This window comes from Lepidochelys kempii, chromosome 5 (assembly GCF_965140285.1).
Source record: "Lepidochelys kempii isolate rLepKem1 chromosome 5, rLepKem1.hap1, whole genome shotgun sequence".
Taxonomy (NCBI): domain Eukaryota; kingdom Metazoa; phylum Chordata; order Testudines; family Cheloniidae; genus Lepidochelys; species Lepidochelys kempii.
Window position 1 is genome coordinate 81,548,673 of NC_136384.1, and position 27,206 is coordinate 81,575,878.

At 38.4% G+C, this 27,206-nt stretch overlaps 1 protein-coding gene across 3 annotated transcripts in view; it reads left to right on the top strand.

Annotated features, from left to right (window-relative positions):
• SLC12A2 (solute carrier family 12 member 2) overlaps positions 1-27,206 on the top strand; it is a 102,252-nt gene that overhangs the window by 41,442 nt on the left and 33,604 nt on the right. For all 3 annotated transcript variants that reach the window (XM_073344868.2, XM_073344869.2, XM_073344870.2), the window contains exons 6-12: positions 83-193; positions 5,741-5,849; positions 6,402-6,529; positions 6,614-6,698; positions 12,953-13,104; positions 23,595-23,702; positions 26,274-26,397. In XM_073344868.2, coding sequence (XP_073200969.1) covers positions 83-193; positions 5,741-5,849; positions 6,402-6,529; positions 6,614-6,698; positions 12,953-13,104; positions 23,595-23,702; positions 26,274-26,397 — 817 coding nt within the window. The remainder of the gene's footprint in view (positions 1-82; positions 194-5,740; positions 5,850-6,401; positions 6,530-6,613; positions 6,699-12,952; positions 13,105-23,594; positions 23,703-26,273; positions 26,398-27,206) is intronic.

The window sequence follows — 27,206 nt, forward strand, 5'->3', positions numbered from 1 at the left end:
ACCACTACTCCCTCTACATTGTGTAGTAGGAAAAATACATTCTGCACTGTATGTAATTGTCTTTAAAATTGTTCTCTTCTAGGAAAATGATGCACTTATGTTGGATGAGATGAATGACATCAGAATTATAGGAGCCATCACAGTACTTATATTGTTAGGTATCTCTGTAGCAGGAATGGAATGGGAAGCAAAAGTAAGTAACTATGACCTAAAATTTAAAATGGTGACACTACTTGTATGAAGACCCTAGAGGAGCTCAATAATCGTATTATGTATGTTCTGTTCCAGATTCTGTTACTTTTTAATATACATTTGTACTTTAGTACACACCTCTCTCTATCTGTCGGAAATAAAAAGAAGAGGCCATGGATGTAGTTTAAATAGATCATAAATGTATTCAGTTATTATGTCTGAGAGTACCTGGCAACAAATTGTAGAATGTAGGAAAGAGGGGTTTGGCTCCTTGCTGTTTCTTCAGTTCCTTTAAAGGAGGTCAGGAAAAGGAGGGGGGCCAGCTCTCAGCTGATGAGATGTAGGAGCCCCCAGCCCCTCTTACTCAGTTCCCTTATGGGAAGCTTTACTTCAAATCCTTTTCCAATCCATTTTATCCAATAACTGTATCCCTTCCATCTATACTGAGTACCTGCACTGGACATCTGCCACAAGTTTTACATATTAATTGCAACATTACAACCTAACTTCCCTATTCCAGTGCTCTGAGTCCTAGACCAGCTGTGGGGAAGGAAAAAATACCCAACCCATCCCATGTCAGTGAGGAAAATTTCCTCCCTAGTTCCCAAAGGAAAGGGGCAACTAGCATAATACCCACAGTGGGTCAAAAGGGAACAGAGTTCTTTTGGCTAGTACAAAGAGTGAGTGCTGCAAACCCAATCCTGGTACAGAGGGTATCTACCAGTCTGCATGGGTTATAAATATCTCCCCACTTTTCCAGACAGCAAAAAGGGCAGTTCAGTGACCTAGTCCTAACCTGGCCCCAACTGTTTCCTGCCCTTTCTGTACGTACTTGTAATCTTTCCCCTATTTACCCACCTGCTGTAAGGGAGCTCTTAAAGGGGAACACCCCTTCAAGCTAGCCAGAGAGAGACCCACACACATAAAGGTTTACAGTCAGCATATAATATGGATAGTGTCCACAACTCGGTAGATAATACAGTTAGGTAACCACATAAATTGTCCTCTTTCTCTCTCATTGGAGAGCTATTAATCTGGATGTTATTCATGGGTTTAGACCTGCTCAGTCTACTACAATGAAATTTAGGTTCCCATCTCTTCCTTCTGCCTGACTTTTTTTTATATTTCTACTGCACCATACTCTGATCTTAGCTTACATTCCCTCAACCTGAAAGAGCAACTTCAGACCCACTGATCTCTACAAACATTTGCAATGGAGTGAGAATTTTCTTTGAATGCTGGAAATTTCAAATGAACTAGATTTTTGGTAATTAGAAGACCAAGTTTCCTTTTAAAGACAGATTGAGGATTCTGTATGCTGAATCTACTTTTCATACATGTGGTGGGGCAGTCGCTGTGGCCTGCCCTAGCCCAGCTTGCCACTTTTACCACATCTTCTACTAGATATGTCTGAGCAATTTAGCACACCTTCTACTTTGCTTGTTCCCAGTGTCCCTTCTGTATGCCTCCCCACAGTGTCAGTGCAGCCTAGCCATCTGCCATTTTAATATCTTCCCTGAATCACTCAAGAAATGAATTGATCTACATTCTTAACCACAAAAGATCTCAAAAATCATATCTTCCCTCTTATGGTAGGTGATCAGGTCATCATTGTTTCCTGTGAATTCTTAGTTACAGAAAATGGCAATATTGTGTTGATGTACATATTATTTGGCATATCCTCATTCCTGACCCTGTTATCCAAGCTGATGTGATCTTTATAGTCCAGATGAAGAAAGAGGGTATCCTTAGTACATTTTAAGTGCATTTTTAGCAGTAGCTTATCCAGGGAAAGGGAATGTCTCTCCAGGTAATCCAGTAGCAGTGCCAACAGCAGTTCACAAAGAACTTAAACACAAAACAGAACCTCAAATTCTTAGTATGTTCTCTGGATGTTGCCAATTTTTGAGCTAATTTTTTAAGCACTTCATTTCAATTTCTATTGAAAAATAGTTTTATTAATGTATATAAATGAAGTTTATAATCATTTTCCAGTACTCTGCTCAGGTAGTCTTCAATGTCTATTGTTTTATAGGTTTCAGAGTGGTAGCCATGTTAGTCTGTACTTATTCATGTCAGTGTTGTGCACAAACAAGTCCAGTGGACAATGCTGAACTCCTGAATCTTTGCCATTAACTTGTTTCAATCTCTGTTAGTGCCTTCAAAGTAATCGGCAAAACTTTTGAAGCCATCATACTAAAATATCTAGCAATATTTTCACATTGCACAGCAAAAATAACAACTGGACAACAATGGCTTATGGTATATGCATGCCCACATACTATGTTTGTGCCATCGAGAAACAAACTTGAACCACCAGACCACTAGAATATTTCTTTTCCTGGAGGAACGGAGCCTGCCTGTCAGAGCAACTTGTACCCTGGGCATGACTTACCTTACGGCCAATTGGCTCAGTTACCAGAAGGAGGCAGCAGACAAGTGGGAGCTAAACTAAATATTCTGATGATAATCTGCTCTCCAAACACTTTTCATCTAAATTTATATGCAACTTAAAACAACAGCAAGGTACTAATATTTTGCTCTCAATAATGGCATTCTGGTGCATGGAAGACCACTTGTGTGGGTGGACATCCATCTGCTAATTCACAAAATGGTTTGAAAAACCACACTGATTTCCCAGATTCTAGTTCCTTAGGCTAATAAACCGATAGCAAACTCCAGAATCTGTTTCTGAATGCTTTGCTTTACCTTGAGCCCTAAATCCCTTTGATGGTCACAGATTGATATTCCAGCTTGAGAGTCTAAATCACAAGTATGGGTACCTTTGAGTGGTACTCTTTCTTTTCAAATCTCTAAAATCTAGAGCAAGGAAGAGCATTTGGTAAAAATCATTTACATAATATGTAGACCTTGGTCTAAATCCCCTCAGAATCTGTTGGAGAAATCTACCTTCTTATGGATGGCCTCCCTGAGGGATTAAACCCTGTTTACCTAAAGATTCAATTCTCCATCATTGGGGTTGTTAATCAGAGTCATAGCAGCAGACAACTATGCCCCTCCCTCCCCCCCAAACCCTGTTGGTTTGTCAATCTTGTACAGAGGAGACTAATAGAAACATGGAACTGTAAACCCTTTTCTGCAGACCCTTTTTATATTCCCCTAGTTCAGTGCTTCCCAAACTTTAACAACCTGTGAACCCCTTTCACTAAAATGTCAAGTCTCGCGAACCCCCTCCTAAAAATGAATATTTCCAGGGATTTTCTCCTTTACCTGAGTATAAATTATAAAAGCAGTGATCTTGGAAATATAAAATTTGTTTTTATGACATGCTTATTACACACTTTATTTATTATTATTATTATTATTTATTACATTATGAAAAAAGCAACACTCTTCCAAGATCACACTTTCGTAGCTTGTATTACTTAGAATAAGCCTGTTATAAGACAAGGCTCCTATGCTTCTTCAAGGAGTATCAGACGTGAAACAGTATGAAGGTATTTAAGCAGCCAACTCAAAGAGTTCCTCCTTCACAAGCATTCAGGTCTTGAGCAGTCCAGGCAAACAACGCATGTTACAACAAAGCTTAAACTTGTTCTTCTTAATCATTTTAAAAACCACACAAGCTGCCTATTTAATTTTAAAAACATCAAAAAATAGCCACCTCCCTTTCCGTTTCTTATAAGGAGTCTTGAAGTTTAAATCTCCTCAGTATGATAGATATACTCGCTTTGATCTGCTTAGCTCTTGGAAGTCCAGGGGCTCTGGGCTGCTGGTCCCATGCTGCCTGTCCACCATTCAGGAATTTTTTCCTGAGAACCCCCTGTAACATTTTGTGAACCCCCAGGGGTTCATGAACCCCAGTTCGGGAACCACTGCCCCAGTGGATGCCTGGCCATATTTCAGTATAGCAGTTTAGTTCAGTTGTAAGGGTAAATGACTTGGGAGTTCTGTCTTATAAAATCCCATCTTCAGTTCTTCTGTAGAAGAACAGGTTATTTGAGGGCATGACCTGACTGTGCATGGACAGACAAATGAGTTGAAATGAGAGCCATATTTTCCTTACATATTCAGGTCCAAATATCATGAATAAACTTTGAGCATTGGATGTGAAGTGGACTCTTAAATTTGAGACTCCTCTTCTTGGCGATAAGATAAAATGACTACGTGCTTTTCATGGTCGGTTTGTAAGACCGCTTTTAGATAAACTAAAGTGTATTCTGCAAAGAGTTTATTAAAGTTTTGGGCTGAAAAGCAAGACTTTGACCAATGAGACTTGCAGTCTGGCCACCTGAAATTTGAACAAAGCAAGCAAATAAATGTGTGTTTTTAAAAAAAAAAAAAAAAAAAAAAAGCAGTGCTCCTTCTTCGTAGAGGGATTTGTTGCTTTATAGTTGATACTTCCTTCTATAGGATTTGGCTTTTTACTATTCCCTGCTTCCCATGGGTAATGGCAAGACCAGTGGATACCAATGTATGAAAAGGAAAACTAGCTTCTATACCTGGAACTTTTATTTCTCATCATTGAACATATCGTTTGCAGTGGAGCAGGCCTTCTTTCTATATCAGATTGTTTGTAGGACTGATCTCCACAAACATCCTTTTTTTTTCTGTAGTGGTCTTAATTTTTTCAACTTAGTTTCTATAGCTTCAGTTTAGGATTTAACCTTCTGAAGTCCTCGCATTTTGCTGCAGCAATCAAGCAGAGGGGAGCCTAACACTGTGGTGGAATGAGTGGATCTTATCACATGACTGATTTCCAGCTCAGATCGTGTACTCTGTTATGAAAATTCAAAGGGCACAGCAAACTGTTTGTTTTTCCCCTTTGCAATTCAACTGTAAAATTCCAAAACAGCATATTGCTGAAAACTTTCTCTTTTTGTCTGTGGAATATTTTAAAATATAATTATTCAAACAATAGGAGTCATGATGCTGTCAAGCAGTTTGTGCCCCAAAATTGACTTTTTAAAAATCAAGTTTGTTTGCAAAACTTTGTTAGAAAAATGAATGAAAACTCTTTTGAATTCAAATCTTCCTCTCTACTTTTTGCAACCCAGTTATGTTGATTTTCTGATTCTCATGCAATTAGTCTGAATTGATTGAAACAACTAAAGTAAAACCACTGTGCTTAACCTTGATTTTTCAGTAATATCAAGTGTTGAAATCTCACACAAAAAAACTTAATGATTATTAATTATCGTAGTCACTTAATCACTATTTATATACAGTAGCAGTTTGTAGGAGAATATGTGGAGAAATCAATTTTTATTGCTTACACCTAGTTGTAGACATTAGTAAAGATCATTTCACTGTCCCAGACTATTAGGACTTATCTCTTTTTATTCAAGGCCAGTTTAATTCTTAACTTTCTCATAATTCTCCTTTTTAGAAATGTGTGAGTTCCTGCTCACTCTTCCTCCCTGTGTTTGGTTTTTTTTTTGTCCTGTTGTTTTCCACATGACTTATCTGAATGTAATAAGTGAAAATGGACTTACTTTAAATCTTTGTAACCTATTGGGACCAAGTCTTTCAGTTCACAGACTATATGGTAGATACTTGACTTTGATTGTAATTTTTAAAATTTCAGGCACAGATTACTCTGCTGGTGATCCTGCTACTTGCTATTGGTGATTTTATCATAGGAACATTTATTCCACTGGATAACAAGAAGGTTAAAGGCTTTTTTGGTTATAAAGGTATGCTATAACACTGAATATCTTGAATACAAACAGCTTCATAGAAAAAAATCACGTTTTGCTGAAATGTAGTTCTATGTTGCTGTACTTCTTGTATTTCAGTATTGCAAAGTGAGAGAGTTCTAACCCCAAAAAAGTTTCATTGTGGATAGCCCAGTTTTTCCTAATTCCTCCATACACTTTACGTATTCACATTCCTAAAACTTCTTTAAACCTGGTAATTTTCATCCTTAGCTTCATTTTAAATTGTATTCAGTATGTCAGAACTAGGTATTTTATTTTTATTATTACTTTAAGAGATTTTTCTGTTCTGTTTTGCTGACTTTATTATTTTGAGGCTGGAAAGACATTCTTAGGGTTTCCAAGTATAAAATATTGCCATTTTAGACATTTCCGTAATTTTATATGCAAATGATATGATCTTGATTCATGGTTAGTTTGACTGTTTTTATTTGCTTTCACATAACTGCTTTAGGTGGAATTGGTAAATATTGAGATCCTATACAAACACAGTATAAGATAATAATTTTAAAAAATTCCTTTCTCTAACAGCTGAAATACTTACTGAGAATTTTGGACCAGATTTCCGAGACGGTGAAACTTTCTTTTCTGTATTTGCTATTTTCTTCCCTGCTGCAACTGGCATTCTGGCTGGTGCAAATATCTCAGGTGATCTTGCAGTAAGTAGTATGTTATATTACTGCTTAATGTACAGTTTGCATATTTACTTGTACTGCAAGTATTCATTTAAATGTTTCTTTCAGGATCCCCAATCAGCCATACCTAAAGGAACACTGTTGGCCATTGTAATTACCACATTGGTTTACATAGGAATGGCGATATCTGTAGGTAAATAGTTGATTTTTTTACTTATTAATTCCTGAGGTATGTTTTGCTGTAGCTATATTTTTAGCTTTATAGGCAGAATGTATAGTGATACCTATAACTAACAGTTTTTTGGGGGAAATTCACCCAGATTTGACTGAAGTTTGGGATAACCCCCAGAAAATCATTATTTCTATATGCCGAGTAGAACTTGTCCTTAATGCTTTGAACATTTCATCTGCACTGGGCATGATCCAAAGCCTCACTGAGAAGCCACTCTTTTTATCCCCTCTTCCTCCTCTCCTCCTCCTCCCCTCGCCCCCCTTAATCTAGGGAATGGCCCACTGGGCTGGGAGTCTGAGCTCAATGGAAGACCATGAATTCAATTACCTGTTCTGTTGATTGGCCTTAATATTTCACAACACTAAATATTAAGCATATCATCACTTCTGGCAGAAAAAAACCCAGGTTGCTCACAGGTTAAGGCTCATCTCCTTAGCTACGCAGTCTTTCAGAATTAATGTGTCAAATCTCTGGCGGCTGCTGCTGCTGCTCTAACCCTTGGTATCCACCCATGTTACAGCCCTTTAAACTTCGATAACATTCTCATGACTAGCACATCTATGTAACTCAATGCCAAATTATTGTTGCTTTCTGGTGGCTGTTCCACATAAAGAATAATAGCCTATCTGCTATCTGTTCCTCCTTTTTAGATCAAGTAGAGTTCTGTGCTGTGAATCTGAATCTAAAGGTCTTGCGTTCAAACCCTTTTGATTATGTGTTGGAGATGGTGAAAGTCAATAAGGGTCTGGCTACACTGCATTTTAAAACTGGTGGCATGAGTTTCAGTGCCCGGATCTGCAGACTCAGACTTGCACTATGATGCTAAAAACACCAGTGTGGATGTTGTGGCTTGGGCTGGAGCTCTGGCTCTGAAGCCCATCTTCCTCCCTAGGCTTCAGATCCCAAGCTACAGCCTGAGCCCGAACATCTGCATTGCTGTTTTTAGCGCTATGGCACAAGCCTCAGTCTGAGACTTGCTGTCACAGGGTATGCCTACATTTCATTTTAAAACCTAAGTTTCATGTGATGATGGAAAAACATGAATTCCATCTCCTATTAAAACCAGGAAATTTAATACAAGACTTATATTAAAAGAATGTTATGTTAGCAAAACCAAACAATTAGGTTAAGAAATGCAAAAGTTATGATTGTCTATGCAAGGACCCTTTGCCTCAGTCTGCATAAGGATGGGTGATGAATGAGGCAGAGCTTTGTGTAATCAATTAGGTGATTTGTCTAATGGACCGCCCCCCACCCCCATCTCATTCACTATACACCTTCCAACTTCTGTGAATGATGCAAGGGGAATCAAAGTGAAAAATAGCCTTTTTTGTTAAGGCAGGAGACCAGGACTCAAAACTGGGTTCTGTCCTGGTCTCTACCACAGGCTTCCTATGTATTGTGTGAAGGGATGTAAATAACATGTAAAAACTATCTGTTATATGGTTAAATGTTTACCTGGGGAACTAGGGGTGAGGGAAGTGTTACGTTTTAGGCAGGGCTCTGCTGCTGCTGCTGTGTCCAGCAGTCCCTGCTGCTGCTGTGTCCGAGGTCCTGGCTGCCACCCTGCTGCCGCCCAGCATCCTAGCGCTCACAGGGTCTCAGTATGGGATAGACCCTGGCCATGGGGACAGTAGCCTGGAGGGACCCCGGGTGCGCCGGGATCCTGGGCAGCACCAGGGTGGCAGCCAGGACCTCGGGTGCGAGGCTGGCAGCTGGGACGGACACCGGCAGCCGAGACAGCAGCCCAGAGGGACCCTGGGCAAGCAGGGCAGCAACAGGGACCCCAGGCGAGGAGCAGCAGCCGGGACCCTGGGCAGAGTATAACCATTAACAGAAACCGATAAGCATCAAGATTGTTGGTTAACAGGTTAAACTCTTACATCCCTAATTGTGAGACAAGTCATTTAAACCAGGATTTTTAGAAGTGGCTAATTTTGTTACTTCCTGGATAATCAGCCTGGCCTGATGATTCAGCAGTCGTGAGCTGCTGTCACTTTAGTTGAAATCAGAGGGTGCTGTGGGTGCTAAGCATGTCTGAAAAAGTCAGGCACTCCATGTATAAAATTGGGCATCTGAAACTGAACAGCCTGTTAAATCTTGGTCTTAACATCTTTCTCGACTCTGCACCTGTCTGATGGGGCTGATACATGTGGGGGGTGTAGGTGTTCTGAAAACACATTTTATTAATGAGTGAAGTACTGTGGTGCTTAGTGCAATAGAAAGCTCCATTAGAAAACAAAACCTGCTCTGTATTCAGTGCAACATGTGGATGGTGTGCAGTAAATAAGGCATTGGGTCATATATTAAATGAGGAGGACTAAAGGAAGTTAAATAGATAGTACTGGCTGAGGAGGCAGCTAGCTATTCTGGGTACTGAATAAGACACAGGAGCCATGATGAGGAAAACAGTGTAGACGTATTTTGGAAGATGCATCATACATATATGCAAGGTGGCAGGATTAGGGTTGCATAGGCAATTTTAATTCCGTCATTTGTTAACTTTTGAGTGCTTGATCTTTTCTGTGGTGCCCATCACTATAGTAATTGAGTGCATCACAAACATTTAGTTAATTTGCACAATGCCCTGGAGAGATGAAAGGTGGCATTATCCCCATTTTACAGATATGGAATTGAAGAACAAAGATTAAGGTTGACATTATCCACTAATTTTGGGTACCCAATTTCAGACACCTAGGACCTGAGTTATCTGAGTACATAGCATTATATAGTACTTCACATATTGAAGAACAGCTTCCATTGACTTTAGCTGCAACTGTGAGCACTCAGCACTTCTGCAAGTCAGACCCAGGCTATCAAGTTGGGCATGCAGAAAATGAAGCATAGATAGTGGCTACCTCTGAAAAGTTTGGTTTAAGTGGCTTTCCCATCATCGCATCATAATTCTGTGGCAGAGGCAGGAATAGAATAGAGTTTTGCGAAGCAGCATTCAACTGTCTTAACTCCTTTCTCTTCCTGCAGTCCCCTGCCTCATTCACTACCTGCCTTCTGACTTCTACAACGAATGAAGCAGTGGTCCTACAAACAACATGTCGTCTTCATTACATAACCCTAACTGATTCCAAGAGTACAGTCCCTCTTGTGCTCTGAATGAAGGATGGGTACTGTGGGAAAAAATAGTCTTTAATTACATGAACACATACTATCATAATGCATACACATGAGGGGCCAGATTAAAGTTGCATCAGCAACCTTAATTCTGGCATTTTCTAACTTTTCAGTGCTTGACTTTGCAACCTTAATGTTCTTTTAATGTCATTTTGATGTGTGTATTTTCCTAGGTTTTTATAAAAGCAAACTGGAAAAACAAATTCTATCATGTGGCAACCATATGGACATGGTTCATCATGGTTGGATCTCTTAGATCCACCGCACAGACTTGTGGCACTTAAGCAAGGGTTCCATTCCATCCTCTGGAGGTGGAGCTATAGTATTCCTGGACCATTCTCCCCTGTCCCTTTCAATGTGTCCTTGACTCTTCTCCATTTTCTAGCTCCTCATTCCAGTCCCACTCTCTGTACCTAACCAGTTCCAGTCTCCGCTCTTCAGGCTTCTTGTCCCATTCTCCCCCAACTCCCAGACCCAATTTAGTCTTGTCCCATTCCAGTCTGGCTCTTGCCATCTCTTCATTTCAATCAGGCAGCTTTCTCCTATGTGCTGCCTGGGTGACAGCAGACCGACTATTGAGAATGCAGCGGACTCCCAGGTTTCAGTTCTGGTACCCAGGCCAGAGCTGCAAGTGTGGGGAAGGTCCTGTTCAGCTCTGAGCTTGGAGCATGCCAGTGCAAATGAAATCTTTGTGGAATTCAGCTGCAATCATCTAATAAGTCTTTACTTAAATTGTGCAAACTGGTGTTTTTGTTTTTTGTTATTAAAGGTTTATAACTTGATGAACTTTGGAACAGCAAAAGAGGCACATCTCTGATGCAAAAACCACCGCCTTCCAAACTTTGAGACCCTTATCCAAAGCATGGGGGCTCTAGAGCTTTTCAAAGTAAAGATCAGTGAAAATTTTAATATGGGTAAAACAGTGTATTTTTCACTAATCTCATTCTCAAACTACTTAAGTGTTTTGGCTGACATCTTCCAAAAAAGTTAGCCTGAGGCAGGTAATTGGCATGGAAAATTTCAGCCCAAATGGTTGAGAGAGATTGATATATACAGAAATATTTCAACAAAAAAATAAATTGAAATCACTGAGCATCATCTTAGAAATTTAAATCTCATTCTGGTAACTTTCAGAGATAATATACCAGTGAAATATTTCCTTTTCAGAGGAGAAGCCATCAGATATCACATGCTGTGTTTTCTTTCATTCCTAAAACGTTCTTGTCATTCTTTCTTTGAAGAAACTTGATCTGCAGATCAGTAAAGACTAAGAGAATTCCCTTAATTCAGTCTTTAAAACTCCTAATTAAATAAATCTGTTTTCCCTTAAATACTAGATACTAGCCATTAGCCAAGATCCATTTAACTTAATTCCAGTAATTACATATAGAAGGTTAAACAATAACCATTTTGCTAAAGATAAAAGAGCTATAAATGTCAAAGTAGAGATCTGCATATTTTATATAGCAGGGTTTTTGAAACTGAGTTCATTAATAGCTTAGTTTATTCTTGTTAAACAGGTGTAACTCCATTTATTACCTGGATGCTGATCTACTTATTCTTTGTACTGTCCACAGTATTTCTTATTGGCCTTTAGCTGGGGCATCACAAATGATTAATTATAATCTTGAGTGAATTAAAGACTACAGCTATCAGAGTGATGAAACTTCGTTAGAAAAGATAGTGAGTTTGTTTTAAAAAAAAAAAAAAAAACCCCTCAAAACTTTTATTTACTATTGTTACTGCCCACTAAGTGGTGTGGTTTGTTTTTGTTTTTTGTTTTTTTGGGTCAGCTGTGTTACTCTTAATCCTACAAATTAGCTGGCCTGCAGTGGGCATCTTAACAAGCTACTTAATATGTACAGACTATTATGGCATCAGCTGATTTTGAGTTATTGAGAAATGGAGAACTTGAATAATGCATTTTTGTTCAAAACAAGCAAATTTTGAAGTGAGTGTATAAGAATGGCATTACAGGTGGTGAAAGGAAATTTTCTTTCTGAGCACCTGCCAGTATAAAATATCCGAGCGAGAGAATATATAGACAGTTTCAGACTAAGTTATAACAGCCTGACTAGCTAAAACTATTAGTGTGTGGGGGGACGACATCACATTTTCAATAACATGTCTATGTTAGACTAGACTGCCTTTTTAAAAAATGGTAAATGATGATTTAAAAGTGTGTGTAAAACTTTTTGTAATTTAGAACAAAGGTACTTATATAGGTGCCTCTTGGTTTTATTAAAATACTATCAAAACCAAAAACCAGCAGTAAAACTCTAGCCCCAAAGCAATCCAACAGGTGGCACTTCCCACTCAACCTACATCTCCTTTGCCCCCATCAGGCCAGTCTCAGTCACAGGTTTGGGGTTTTTGTTTTTTGTTTTTTGTTTTAAACTCATGTAGATGATAAAACAGCCTTTTAAAACATTTTTCCAGAAAAGAGAAAATAAAATTGCAAATGTATTGCCTGTGCAAAACGTGACTGAGCACTCATAATATGAAAACTAACAAATGGAGAACAGCAAGAGTGAAAACAGAACCATGTATGAGGGTACACAATACCAGTTGTAAATAAAAATTGCCCAAGAAATTGACATGCACAGCACAGGAAAACAAAAATAATATGGGCATTTTAAAACTGGTGATATTTATAATCTTAACTTTTCTCTATGTTATTTTCTTTACTTTTATTAATTATGGATTAAGCAAATCTTTTTATAGAATTTCTCTGCTTATTTGAGATGCAGCCAACAAAAGCCGATAGCTTATGTTAATGTATTAAAAAGTAAAATAATGTACACATTTGAACTGCAAGTGCTTTGTATTGATGATATTGCTAAAACATTATGCAATAACTAATGCATGATGTTTTCTTGTTTACTTTTCCATCCAAGAAAATGAAACATACGTGTGTTTGTTAAATGTCAGGAGTAATTTAAAGGAAATGCTCTTGTTTTCTAATGCTGAACCGTTAGAATATACTTCCTAAAAAAAAGAGAATTGAACTTGACATAGATTTTTTTTTTTAAATAGACTGTTTAATTGCCACTGGACAACCTGTATTTTGTTTGGGTCCACACTAGGTTCTTGTGTTGTTCGGGATGCCACAGGTAACATCAATAGCACCATCATTACCGAACTGACGAATTGCACTACTTCCGCTTGCAAGTTAAATTTTGATTTCTCATCTTGTCAGAAGACACAGTGTCCCTATGGTCTGCTGAATGACTTCCAGGTGAGAGACGCTTTAAGGCTTAAGAGAGCATCAATTGAATGTTTTTTTGTTTTTTTGGGGGATGGGAGGGGCGGGGAAAGGTGGTATTTATTGAGTATAGTAAATTTTGTGAAATAAGCCTAGATTAAAATATAGACCATCTACTGTAAATGTAAGGAAAGTCTAGAATACGTTTTTGTTCTTTAGGAAACAAGTCCCTTTTTTTTTTTTTTTTTTTTTTGGTAAATGTTGTTTCATGTGTGTCTCTTAAAGGCTTTCTTTAGTGAGGCATTTTCATTGTTCTGTATACATGAATGGCAAGGTACATTTGTACTAAAGAATTTTACTTTTATCTCCAGATACTATAATTGGAGTAGATCCCTGTTCTTGACATGAGCAAATTGTGTGGGTGGTAGGTTTCAGAACGTTCATGGTTTAAAGTTCTGAGCCATTAAACCTTTCTAGCAGATAGGTGTATGCAACCTAACAGAGCTTTTGCAGTCATTAACTTTAACTATCCCTTGCCTTTTATCTTCTAACAAGTGAAAAGCTTTTTGGTAATACTGCTGTTCATTCCCTCATTTTTCTAAGTAAATTTTCTTCTATCTTCATCCTTATTCTTGGTTTAATTTAAGTTATAACATTTATTACCATGCTGATATTCCCAGGATATGTTTGAGTTCAAGGAAAAATTTAAAAATGTTTATCTTTTTAAAAAATTAAATCATTACCATACTTAAAGGGAAACCCATTAAATTGAAATTTAGCATATGCGTTTAAGAGGTTAGTTCTGTGCTTCCTTCTCCCCATACGCACACCAGTTTTTGTGACTTTACAATCATTTTTCCTATTTTTTGCTATATTTATTTCTCTCCCTGTTCCTTTGTGAAAAACCCACAAACAGGTGAAACTGATTGTGTGGAGGGGACAGTGGCCTGCCTATAAGGGAAAACTGACCGGCATAACTATTCCAGAGTAACTTCCCTGTGTGGACGCTGTATTCTGGAATACGTGACTTTGGGCATGGCTACACTGGAAACTTCAAAGTGCTGCCAGGGGAGCATTCCCACAGCAGCTCTTTGAAGTGTGAGTGTGGTCGCGCGTGAATGCTGGGAGAGAGGTCTCCCAGCACTCCTGGTAATCCACCTCCACGAGGGGATTAGCTCAGAGCACTGGGAGTGTGGCTCCCAGCTCTCGGAACCTGTCCACACTAGCCCTTTAAAGCGCTCAGACTTGCTGTGGTCAGGGTGGGTGTGTGATTTTTCATACCCCTGAACCAGCAAGTTAGAGCGCTATAAAATGTAAGTGTAGAGAAGCCCTTTAATTCCTTGTGTGAGTGGAGTAGTTATTCTGGAATAAAGTCACTTTTCTTTATTCCAGAACACTATCTGCATCAGGAGCTATACTGGAGATATATATTTGTATACAAAACAATTCAACTTTGAAGTGAGCATATTTACAATAATTATGCAGGTCAACTTCCCCATATAGATAAATCCTAAAGGAAACACACAGTGCTATTTAAATACACACAATTGAAAATACAGGCAACTTTCATTCTGCCAATCTGTTCCAAACTAATTTTATTGCCAGTTACTTTTCAGACAGAAATGTCACTTAAAATTTAAATTAATGGTGTCCTTTTTAAAATGGTCAGTAATCACAATAATATGCCTGATGGAGCTCTAATTTTCTACGATTCAGTCATCAAAATTACTCATTCTACAGCCTAATTCTCCACCCCCACCCCCCCCACCCGGCCTGTTGCCGAATGTCAAAGAAAAACAATGAACATTGCAGTTTGTCTGGAATATAAATAAATGTAGGTTCTCATGGGCATGGGGAAAGTGAATTCCAGGGTCAAGATTTTCAATGTGTCTGCTGCACATCGGCATTTAACACATCTAAAAAGACCTGATATCTAAAATAGTTTTAAAAAACTTACCTGTAGCAACAGATCTACTCAAGATAGATCTCTGCCAATTTTTCTGTTCAGTGAAATCTTGCTAAAATGTTTTCTGTTAATAAAAAGAGTTAGACTATCATAGATACATCAGAGACACAAGTTGGGTGAGGTAATATCTTTTATTGGACCAACTTCTGGTGGTCACAGAGGCAAGCTTTTAAGCTTATACAGAGCTCTTCAGACTAGGAAATGTGCACAGAGTCCCTTGCTCTCCCTTTCCCCCTGTGACTGGAGGGCTGTTAATGGGCCACTTCACCTTGAATGGTTCCTTGAAGGATGTGTTTACTGCTTATGCTAAACAATCTGTTCCACCTTGTATTTAACTGTGACTCTCTCTGTATATTTCCTGGTCCTGAAGAAGAGCTCTGTGTAAGCTCAAAAGCATGTGTCTGTCACCAGTAGAAGTTGGTCCAATAAAAGAGATTACCTCACCCACTTTCTCTCTCTCTAGTATCCTGGGATCGACATGGCTACAACAACACTGATTAAATACAAGTAGGTCACTTTGTATTAAAATTGTACAAAAAGAAATCGAACTAAATGCATTCAAGGGACATACAGCCTGTGTGAAATGTCACAGTGAAAATCTACCTAAGTGTAGAAAATGTATGGCTTGTGTAAAGTGTACACGATAACCAGACCTCATCTTGGTAGTCACAACTGGTACCTCAATTTTATTTTTAATATAAATACGTGTTGCATCCAAAAAACTGTTAGAATAACATTACAGTTACAAAGTCAAGCACTCGAAAGTTAGGGAATAACAGTGTTAAGGATGCCTGTGCAACTTTAATTTGGCCCCTTGTGCCATATGCATTATGATTGTTTTTAATTACATGATCACATACTATTTTTTCCAGTGGATCCCTGCCTCATTAAATGAACAGATAATTTATTTAAAATTTCTCCACCTTTTAATATGTGAGCCCAGGCGTTATTACATACACTATCCAAAAATTTCACTGAATACAAAATTAATTTCCTCATGGCATTTCAATGGTGCTTTCACCAGATTATTTGATTGAGTGATTCACAAACATTAATTAATTTGTCTTTATAACATTCTTGTGAGAGGTAGTACTATTATCCCTATTGAGCAGGTTGGGATGTTAAGGCCAAAATTGTCAACTAACTTTGGGTGTCCTATTTGAGATCTGATGTTTTTTTTTCAGCGTACTTGGCATTTTTATAGCACTTGTATATTCAAAGTTGTAATATGAGTGCTCAATACATGTGCAAATCTGGGCATCCAGAAAATGAGCAGAACACAATTAATGGTCAACCATGAAAAACTTAGTTTAAAAGGCTTGTCTAACATCACACAGGAACTCTGTGGCAGAGGAAGGGATAGAATCCAATTCTTCAGAGCAGCATTCAACTTCGATTTGTTTACTTTAGTATAATAGAGACTTTTACAAAATCTAAGAAAAACAGGAATATTTTCATTAAGTTCTTCAAAATTCCAAATGTGCTTAAAAAACACTTCCCCCTGCTCTGTTGGCATCACCCAGCATGTCCACTAGAAAATGAAACTAATGAGAATCTCATTAAGAAAGTGAAACTGGCCAGTGTGTGATTGTCATGCTGAGAAAGGCAACAGTAAAACAAGTACCATTTTTTGTTTTTAATAACTTAGTTGCTGAAGTAAAATGATCTTTAAAATTCTGCTTGTATTGGTCTTCCATTTGATAATTTAATTTACATTGAAGTGTGAACATGTACAGAAAACGGTATGAATAATAGACAGCTATCTCAGGCACTAATCATAGTTTCCTTTTCCCTTTCATATAAGTTGCTTAGAAATAATATCAATTTATTAGATGTTTGTTCCAAGTAATTTTGTTTGGCTGTCTCCTCCATTAAATTCAGCTTTGAATTTTGGATTTTTAAAAATGATTTTTGAATTGGACATTATCACTTTCAGATTTGGAATGGACTTCCGAATTCTTCTAATCAGCATCAGAGTAACTTGAAGCATCTATTCTTGGCAAAGGAGCCGCAATAAGCCATACTACAAACTTATATTGGTATAACTACATCTCTCAGAGGCATGGAAAATCCACTTCTCTGAGCGACGTAGTTAGTATGGTCTATACCAAAGGTTAGGTCAGTATATGTTGATGGGAGGGCTTCTCCCGTCAACATAGCTTCCGCCTCTTGTGGGGGCAAAGTACCTACCCTGATGGGAGAAGCGCAGCTGTGCCGCTGCAGTGCTGTAAGTGTAAACAAGCCTGTAGTGTCTTCAACCCTAGGATACAGAGAACTACTCTTTCCATAATTACCCTGTAGATGAGTTATTTTGGGCTTTGGTACTTGGTATCCTGTAAGAGTTCCAATTCAAACAATTAGGTCATAGATTTCTGTAGTGTTTTTATTTTTTGTTTTTTAAATTAGGAAGGAGGTCTTTCCCTGGCTTTGGAATCCTTTGCGGATAGAGCTGGGCACTGCCTAATAATGAATTCTTGTTCAACTAAATAGAAGTTGAAATGTATTTTATTAGCTATTTATTATGTATTTGAAATTTATATAATGCAAGTAGCAGGGATTCTAACAGATTTTTTTTAGCATTAAAATGAGTTGTATCAATGTCTCTGAGAGAGAGAGAACCGCACAACATTTGAGTAAGAAATAAAATGTCCAATATTCAGAAGTAATAGTACTCCTGGGGGAATTCTGCGCAAATTCATCTGTCTTGCATAATTTTGTATTTTCCCGCATAAAATAAGTTTTGCCTAAGTGCTGCAGCTGCATTCATGCTACGTTCTAGTGCCACAGCGGCCTCTGGTGGGGAAAAAGGCAGAACTGCAACACTTCTTCTTAGGCAAAATGTATGTTATGCAGGAAAATACAAAATTCTGTGCCCAGTGCTGCAGAGTTCCCCCAGGAGTAGAGTTCATCACAGCACTCTGCCCGCAGAGCCAGGTTAGGACAGAGTGGGGCACACAGGGCTGCTGGGGGGCTGGTCACACTGAGGTTCAGAATGGCTAGTGGGGCAGGGGACAGCCTGGAGAATGGGCTTAGGAGCTAGTGGGGTGAGAGCGTTGAGCCTGGGGATGGGGGGGAGAGGGGCTGCAGAGGCCCATGGGAATGGGGGGGTGCAGGGACAGGGGCAAAGTGCCTGACTGAATGGGAGAGGCTTGGGGTCAGCCAAGGTCTGCATGGGGAAAGCTTCCCAACACCCTAACAATCCCACTCCTCCACTGAAAAGAAAAACCTCTGACCCACACCCAACACCCTCCAGGTTCACTCCTAGGCTTCTTTCTTCTCAGTCAACTCGTCCATTGCCCCTGACTCCCCCCAAGCCTTTGCACTGCTTCTGACAGGTGCTGTTCTGTATTGTAAATTAAATTAATTAGGCAAAGTTCTGTATTAATATGCCGAGTAAGGAATCTTTGCCCCCCCAAAAAAAAAAATTATCAGAATCTTTTTGTCTGTATTGTTACACACATACTTGCTGACAAATCTTTTGAAATCAATTACCAAAATAAGTATAACTGGCATGATTATATTGTGTTGTTTTGATAAATAAAATATGCAGAGTTTTGCAGAATTTTTTATTTTTGGGAAAGAATTCCTCCAGGAGTATAATAGACAGTACACAAATGTAGGTAATCACAGCTTGGAAAGTGAACAGAAAATAGAAATTTAGAACAGAATTATATTGAATGCCTGAAGATGTGGTAGACTGAAGGCCCTTGAATGGCAAAACAATTTAAACTGGATGGAAAGAAATATGAAGGTAGAGGTGATCAGCCTTTGTTAGTAGATTCCCTCCCACATAAACCTCTGGATCAAGTTTAACCTTAATACTGACTATCCTGGGTTTGTGCAATGCTTGTTTCCTTGACGATTAAGCATTCTTGTAAGGGTTGTGTTTTTTTTTTTTTTGTCTCTAAGTTACTTGATATGTACTTTCAACCTTTCAAACTTTCAACCAGCTTAAAATAGTGATTTTACAGAATGTGATTGTTTCAGTATTACATCTGTAGTTAGTTTTTGTGATGGTAAATAAACTGAATCCCAATCATATGTGGTGTACAGCTTCATCCCTTCCATACAAGAATTTGAATATTTCAAGACAATTCAAAGTGCCTAGTAACACAGTAGGAAAATTAATAAATTTGCTAATATATCAGCAGTCATTTTTCAATATGTTTAAGACTTCTCTGTCATCCTTACCAGTAAATATATTGGAGTTTCAAAAGTGAGATGCTTGATCTTTAATAAAATGATTATTTTAATCTTTTTTTCTATAATGTAGAAACTCACATCTGTAAATCCTCTATTGTTTCTCTAACCTATTTGCTGCAATATTTATTCCATCAGCTTTCTTTTCCATGCAATCTTTTCCATGCCTAAACTCCATTTTCTGAGATCAAGTGATAATTTGTGTTCTAGAACCAAGTTTTTCTAATTTCATAACAGCTAAAGTGTCTTCCAAAGCAAGTAATGACCCTTACAGTAATCTTATGACTTGTGGGAGCATGGCAGTTTCATTACTTGGTAATCAAATTGCATTTGAACTTCAAGAACATATAGCTATAATTAACACGTGCTTATATATAAAACATACCTGATAAGTGTACATTAAAATATGCACAATGCATGAAGATTTTTTTAGTTTCATTTCTTCCTTTAAACAATGAACTATTACGGGAGGTGTTTCTAGTCTTCATCATAAATTATGAATGTAAAAACAATCTGTACACTTGGACACAGTGTTAAAATTTGAAACAGATTTCCTTCCCTACCCCACTGCTCCCCTGGTCACTAAACTAGGGTAAGGTTTCTAGGATGAAAAAAGTATTCATTCAGTGCAAGTGATGAATGATCTCATTCTGACATTGATATTGTGTTTGAAAGGTACAAATGTTGGGTTTCGCCCAGTGACTGAAAATGCCAATCAGATTTTCAAGATGTTATCAAAGGTACAATAGTCTGTCTGTCTTCAACTGGTCTCAGTCTGTCTTATGCACAGAACAGTAGCTCCAGTGTTAAGTTGTAACCATTCTTAAATATGTAGTTTCACATCTTAGTTTCCTTAGGCATTATTGTATACCAGTGTGAGAGAACATACAGGACAAAAAGTTCCTGACTTGTTTACATTGTCACTTGTAATTTTTTGTGAGGTGTCATGACTGAAGAGGCCTTTAAAGTAGCATCTTTGCCATAATTAACAAGAATTTCAAAAGAGTTTATTAAAATCTTTGTATCATAAAGAGCCATTGGAATGAAATTAGCTGTTTGTTATATCTCTTGTTTAGAAGTATTGTATGACCTACTATAATGAAAGAAATATATAAATGAGCTCCTGTAAAAAAGCAATCTCTTGGGGGAAGGAAAAAGCTGTTGTGTTTACCAAACTGTGGCCATATACTGGAGAGTAACTTGAGATCCAGCCAAAATGCCAGACCTCTGGTACAATCTGAAGATTTCAAGGGCAGCACATGAAAGATGGCTGATTTAACAGCACTGCATCTTGGAAATCCTCCATTAAGCAGTCATGTCACAGGAGGATGTATATTATATTCATCTACAAATGGAAAGATTACATGTTAACACGGAATTATTTCTAACTATGGGCAGATTTCTTTTCCATGACCTATTCATTGAAAATATTCCTTATTTGTCTGAGATTGCAAACAGTATACTAATTGTGATGATGGCCTCTTTATTTAATGTAGATACTTGATCTATTAGAACTAAGTTGAAACTGCAAACTTAAAATGTTAGGCATCATACAGCTATTGGGTAGAGACTAACTGTTGGTCACTAACAATCTGTTTAAGCAATCATAATGCATAGTTAGTGCAATTAACAAACAACTTAAATTTACTCAAAAAGAATCCTTTGCATTGAGGATATATGGAGCTAGCAAAAGTTTATTTTTCTCACATGGTACCAAAGTGTGTGTCTTTAGATTTACTCCTTTCTTTTCAGCTGTAAATATTGAGTTTTACCTTGTTTGCTATCTTCTGTGTTTTTATCTTTAATGCGCTGTAATAACTATCACATCTTTATTTTAAACTGAGTAGCATTTGCCTAACTAAAAACAAGTTCTGGTAATCTTCTAGTCTTCTGTTAGGTAACATCCTAGTAGCATCTCCTTACTCGTCTTCCTGATTAGGTACTGAAGCTTTTTGTTATACATTCCCTCTTTTACCATACTAGGACATAACTTATCTCTCAGTGAGCATTCTAGCTGCAGTGACTAGGAAGCAGAGAGGTGCACATGCTCCTCACTCTCTCTTGATAAAATTCCAGGCTGTATTCTTGGGGTTTTTTTTTTTTTTTGGCCACCTTTCCTGAAAGTATAATCTTTGCTTGGTCCTCTACTACTTTTATTTCTAGCCCTATTTCTTTGAAGAAAGATGGAAGAATTGAAAGACAAAAAGAAGGAAGATTAATTAGAGGCACTTACCAAAGTGCACAATTCAAGAAGGATGTTTATAAATTGGAGATGGTTCTGAGAAGAGCCACGAGACTGATTGAAAGAATTGGAAAATGTGCCATATGATGATAAACTCAAGAAACTCAATCTATTTAGCTTAACAAAGAGAAGGTTAAGGGGTGATTCAGCCTGTAAGTACCTATATGGGGAACAAATGTTTGAAGATGCAATCCAGCAGATGAAGGCATATCAATATCTAATGGCTGGAAACTGAAGCTAGGCAAATTCCGATTGGAAATAAGGTGCAATTTTTTTTTTAACAGTGAGGGTAATGAACCATTGGAAAAATACACCAAAGGTTGTGGTGGATTCTCCATCAATGACCATTTTTAAACCAAGATTGGATTTATTTATTTTTTTTTTAACATAAATGCTCTAGTTCAAACAAGAATTGTTTCAAGGAAGTTCTATGCCCTGTGTTATGCAGGAGAGCAGATTAGATTATCACAGTGGTCCCTTCTGGTCTTTAGAATCTATGAAATAAATGTTTGCAAGAAAATGTTGGACCATCCACAGATATTGCAAGCTCCTGGACCTGGGAGGGAAATAATTTTTGTCTCCTCTGTCAGACTGGACCTCATATAGTTAAAACACTGGATTGCTGAAGCTCTAATGAACACCAGCAACTGGGAGTGGATCTCATGGCCACGTTAGTACTGTTCTTTCCTCCAGCAAACTAAGTATTAGATCCATTGACATTTAGGGATTCTCATTTTCTCTTCCTTCCCCTTTCCACCAAATAACAGACCCCAGAGCCCTAGGAAATCAGACCTGTGGGGAGTGGTTTTTGTTTTTTCCTTCTCTATTCTTATTTCTCACGAGAAAGGGGAAGCCTGAATTTATACTTTCTCCTCCATCCAAGTTTAAGTACCACAGGACTAGGGCTTTTTCTTAGTTCTGCTTGGTTTTCTCTCTCAGGCCATATAAGTGAGGCTCTAATTCTTTCACTCCTCCATCAGACTTCCCTGTAATTTTTTGGCTTTTTTTTTTTCTATTGGCCTTCCATATATGGGGTGGGGAGGTGGGGATTTGTGTGCCTAACTGCTTGCTACTGCTAGTCATAACACTCCTCTATTAGCTACTATGACAACTTGATTTCTTTCCCATACAGCACCTGGGCCCTCTTTTTTTTTTTTTTAGTGTCTTCTCTGTTTCTGCTAATTGCGTGTTCCTCTAGCCTTAGGTGGAAAACGCCGTTTGTTCAGTCTTACGGACAAGTATCCTTCCACAAACCAACCTTCTTCCTTTTAAACAGTTCTTCCCCCTAGCTTCTAGCAGCTGTGTAAGCAGGGATGATCTTCCTGAGAAGGGTGGGGATAATTTCCATGAGGAAGAGTCTAACTGAAAGTTTCCCTATTTATCAATTTTAAGAGGTTCAGTCTCCAGGATGCTGGTCACCTTCCAGGTGTAGCTTCCACAGTCTAAAATCTGAGACTAATATTAGGGAGAGCTCTTCAACAATGCGACTTTCTCTTCCTCAGGATGTTAGGTATCAGAAATTTCTGTCAAATGGACAACATTTCTATGTCTGAAGCCACACCTTATAAAATACAGTATTTTATAAACAGCTAAAATACTTCTCTTAAAATTGCATTCTCTTTTGACTTATGATTGCTCTTATTGATGTAACTAATAGGAAAGTGAATTCTTTCCTTAGACCATTAATGAGACATTTTTTGATGCACTTAAGATTGGTATGCAGGTAAATTTGACCCACCAGATTCTCTAGCTGCAGAGCTCAGACTTGGTTGAACAGAGCAGCTAACAGTCTGTTTTAAGAAATCATACATATGACTTAAAAAAAAAAAAAGAGTTGTTGGAATAAAAAAGCCAGCGTGTACTGTCCTGTAATATTCTCCATACTTTGAACGGTAAATGGTATTTGAAAAAATCTAGGAGTTGCAGAAGTAAGAGACAAAATTCTGCAGACAGTGTTGAGTGAATTGTAACAGTTCTGAAGGCATTCAACTAAACATTTGTCTACATAATTTTAGTTTTTTTATTAAAATTGTTTTATTTAGAGGGAGATGTTTGTTCAGTCCATTCTGTTTGGTACATGTAAAATAAATTAAAATGTTTATATCCTGCTTTCAGGTAATGAGCATGGTATCAGGATTTGCACCATTGATTTCTGCTGGCATCTTTTCAGCCACCCTTTCTTCCGCATTGGCATCTTTAGTGAGTGCACCTAAGATTTTTCAGGTAAGCTGATATAATGTCTTTGTTTCATAACAAAAGAACTTGAATCAGTTTTAAATTGGAATATTGGGAACAGGGAACTTTTGTATATTAGTGTCTTGATTCATATCACTTGAGATTCCTCTGTAGTGATTCATTCCTGTGCCCACCTCTGCTGGTGTCAAAGCTTGCCAAGAAGCAACAGACTCAATTTGACTTCATTCTTAACAGTTTCACTGCCCACTGGACTCTGAATATAAGCAGTTAAAACTGACAACAGTGTGGTCATTTTCCACTCTGTTGTAGTGTGACAAAGTTCTAAGTAAGGCTGAGTTGTTACAGATATTTTTAGTAAAAGTCAGGGACAGGTCATGGAAAATAACAGCTCATCACCTGTCCCTGACTTTTACTAAAAGTATCCCTGACAAAAGGGGTAGGTGGGTTCAGCACTCACTGCTGCTGGGGCTCCCATGTTCCCTACTAATGTCATGGGTGTGAGCTCCAGGGTCCACCTACCCCTGGGGCTGGGCTGCTGCGGGGTGCCCTTACCCCAGGCAACTGACAGCTGCAGGGTCCCCCAGCCACTGGCCCTGGTTGCAACCACTGGGCAGCTGCAAGGGGTCCACCTGCCAGCGGCTGGGCAGCTGCGTGGGCAGGGCTGGCTGGGAGCTTCAGTCCCAGGGCAGAAAATGTCATGGAGGTCAGTGGAAATCTCTGGTTCCGTGACATAATCGTAGCCTTAAGTTATGAGCAGCAGCAGAGGCAATGGACCTGTCTGCACAGACTCTCTGGAAGAAAGCACTACACAAAACCTTCAAAATGTGACCTGAAATTTTTTTAGCAACCAGATGGGCTAAAAAATGAAGGTTTCAATTCTGCAGAAGCTCTTGACACTTGCTTGGGAAAGAATCCTGCTTACCACAGCTCAGTGGTATATTCAAGGTCAGCTTAAAATGTCCTATTGTTGAAAAGCAAGGTAAACTGTTAAGAAGCAACCAAAGATTAATGTGTTTGATCTAGAAGTTAAGGAAAAAATATTGCCACAATGAGATCTTATGCAGATTTGTGGTGCTGCTGATCATATGCAGCCTCTTCCATATGAGTATAGGGCCCTTAAAGTTTTAGACTTCAAGATAAATTGGAAAGCTTTTACCTGCCAAGACTTAAGCCCAGAGTTGTTTACTATGCAGTAAGTGATGACGTAATTATTTTACAGTGCAGAGTTTTGTATTCAGTTTACTGCTTTAGGTGGTGATAGTGTTGGCTGTCCTTGCATTGAGGCCATGGATTGAATTGGTTAAGAGGTTGTCACTTGTTGGTGGTTCGACTAGGTCAGAGCTAAGGGAATGTTGCTTGGCAATATGGAGTGGTTTATTCCGCTCTTTGCTGTACCTTTTCTGTGGATAGAGAAGCTGATAGTTTGACTCCTTTTAGTGAGCACTAAATTAATTTTTAATGCTGTTGGTAGTTGCATATCCTCCATATCTACTGATGGTTCCTTTTTGGAGCTAATGCACTGCAGTTAGTTGCAATTCAGAATGCTTAAAGATATTGTAACAATAACTGAGTAAAATTGTAGAGTTTGTAAAACTTATTTCCCAGGGAACTTTTATACCAAACACTCAGCAAGACTATGAAATGGGTATTGTATATCTTTTATAAATGACTTCACACTTGATTAGTTGCTGGAGCTGAAAGGTCCTGTTTTGGTACACATTTTTTCCTCTCACTTGTGGTGTTGAGGTATGTAATAAAGGGCTCTGTGGGGTGTGTTTTTTTTTTTTTCTCCAGAGTTAAATATAATGCCCCATCCAGCTGTGTGTGTGTAATAACTGCAGTTTTGTTACTGTAGGAATGCTTCATGTTTGAGGATCATGCGAGGATACCATACACTTAAAAACAAAAACAAACAAACAAAAACCCCAAACCCAAGAACCCTGCAGCAGGAAGCCAGATAGCGAAGGAGGATAAGAAAGGTTTGACAGAAAAGCACTACAGTAAAGCAGAGAGAGAGAGTAGCTTTGAGAATATTTTCCATATCTTGATGAAATTCCTGGTTCAGTATTTAAAAAAAAAAAAAAGATTAATTTTGTGACTTTTTTTACTGCTGTCCCGTGACAAATGTCAGTGATTTACAAAAGAGAAAATATTATCCTCATTGTATTGATAGAGGTGAAAACTCAGGAATGGTCACTTGCTCTAAGCCCTGGTTTACACGGGGGGGAAACAATCTAAGTTACGCAACTTGAGCTACGTGAATAACGTAGCTGAAGTCGACGTACTTAGATTGACTTATCAAGGTGAAGACATCACGGTGAGTCAACTGCTGCTGCTCCCCCGTCGACTCTGCCTGCGCCTCTCGCGATAAATCGATCCGCGCTGGATCGATCGCTGCCTGCCGATCCGGCGGGTAGTGAAGTCATACCCTAAGATCACACAGTAATGCAAAGGCAGAGTAAAGAATAGTCAGCATGTCCTGACACCCAACCCCGTGCTCTAACTAGACAACACTAGCCCTCATTGAATGCATTAGTGTGTATCTCATGTAAAATTTATCTTAATTAAACCTTGCTAACTTTGTATTTTCTTTCTTAGGCTTTATGCAAGGACAATATCTATCCAGGTCTTCTCATGTTTGCTAAAGGCTATGGGAAGAACAATGAACCATTACGAGGATATATTCTGACTTTCTTGATTGCTCTTGGATTCATATTAATTGGTTAGTTAATTTAAATTGGAGTAAAAAATTTTGAATGCATTCTTTCAAGGATAAGGAGGTTTTAGTACCGTTATATAAGGCACTGGTGAGACCTCACCTGGAATACTGTGTGCAGTTCTGGTCTCCCATGTTTAAGAAGGATGAATTCAAACTGGAACAGGTACAGAGAAGGGCTACTAGGATGATCCGAGGAATGGAAAACTTGTCTTATGAAAGGAGACTCAGGGAGCTTGGCTTGTTTAGCCTAACTAAAAGAAGGTTGAGGGGAGATATGATTGCTCTCTATAAATATATCAGAGGGATAAATACCAGAGAGGGAGAGGAATTATTTAAACTCAGTACCAATGTGGACACAAGAACAAATGGATATAAACTGGCCACTAGGAAATTTAGATTAGAAATTAGATGAAGGTTTCTAACCATCAGAGGAGTGAAGTTTTGGAATAGCCTTCCGAGGGAAGTAGTGGGGGCAAAAGATCTATCTTGCTTTAAGATTAAACTCGATAAGTTTATGGAGAAGATGGTATGATGGGATAACATGGTTTTGGTAATTAAATATTCATGGTAAATAGGCCCAATGGCCTGTGATGGGTTTTTAGATGGGGTAAGATCCAAGTTACCCGGGAAAGAATTTTCTGTAGTATCTGGCTGATGAATCTTGCCCATATGCTCAGGGTTTAGCTGATCGCCATATTTGGGGTCGGGAAGGAATTTTCCTCCAGGGCAGATTGGAAGGCCCTGGAGGTTTTTCGCCTTCCTCTGTAGCATGGGGCACGGGTCACTTGCTGGAGGATTCTCTGCTCCTTGAG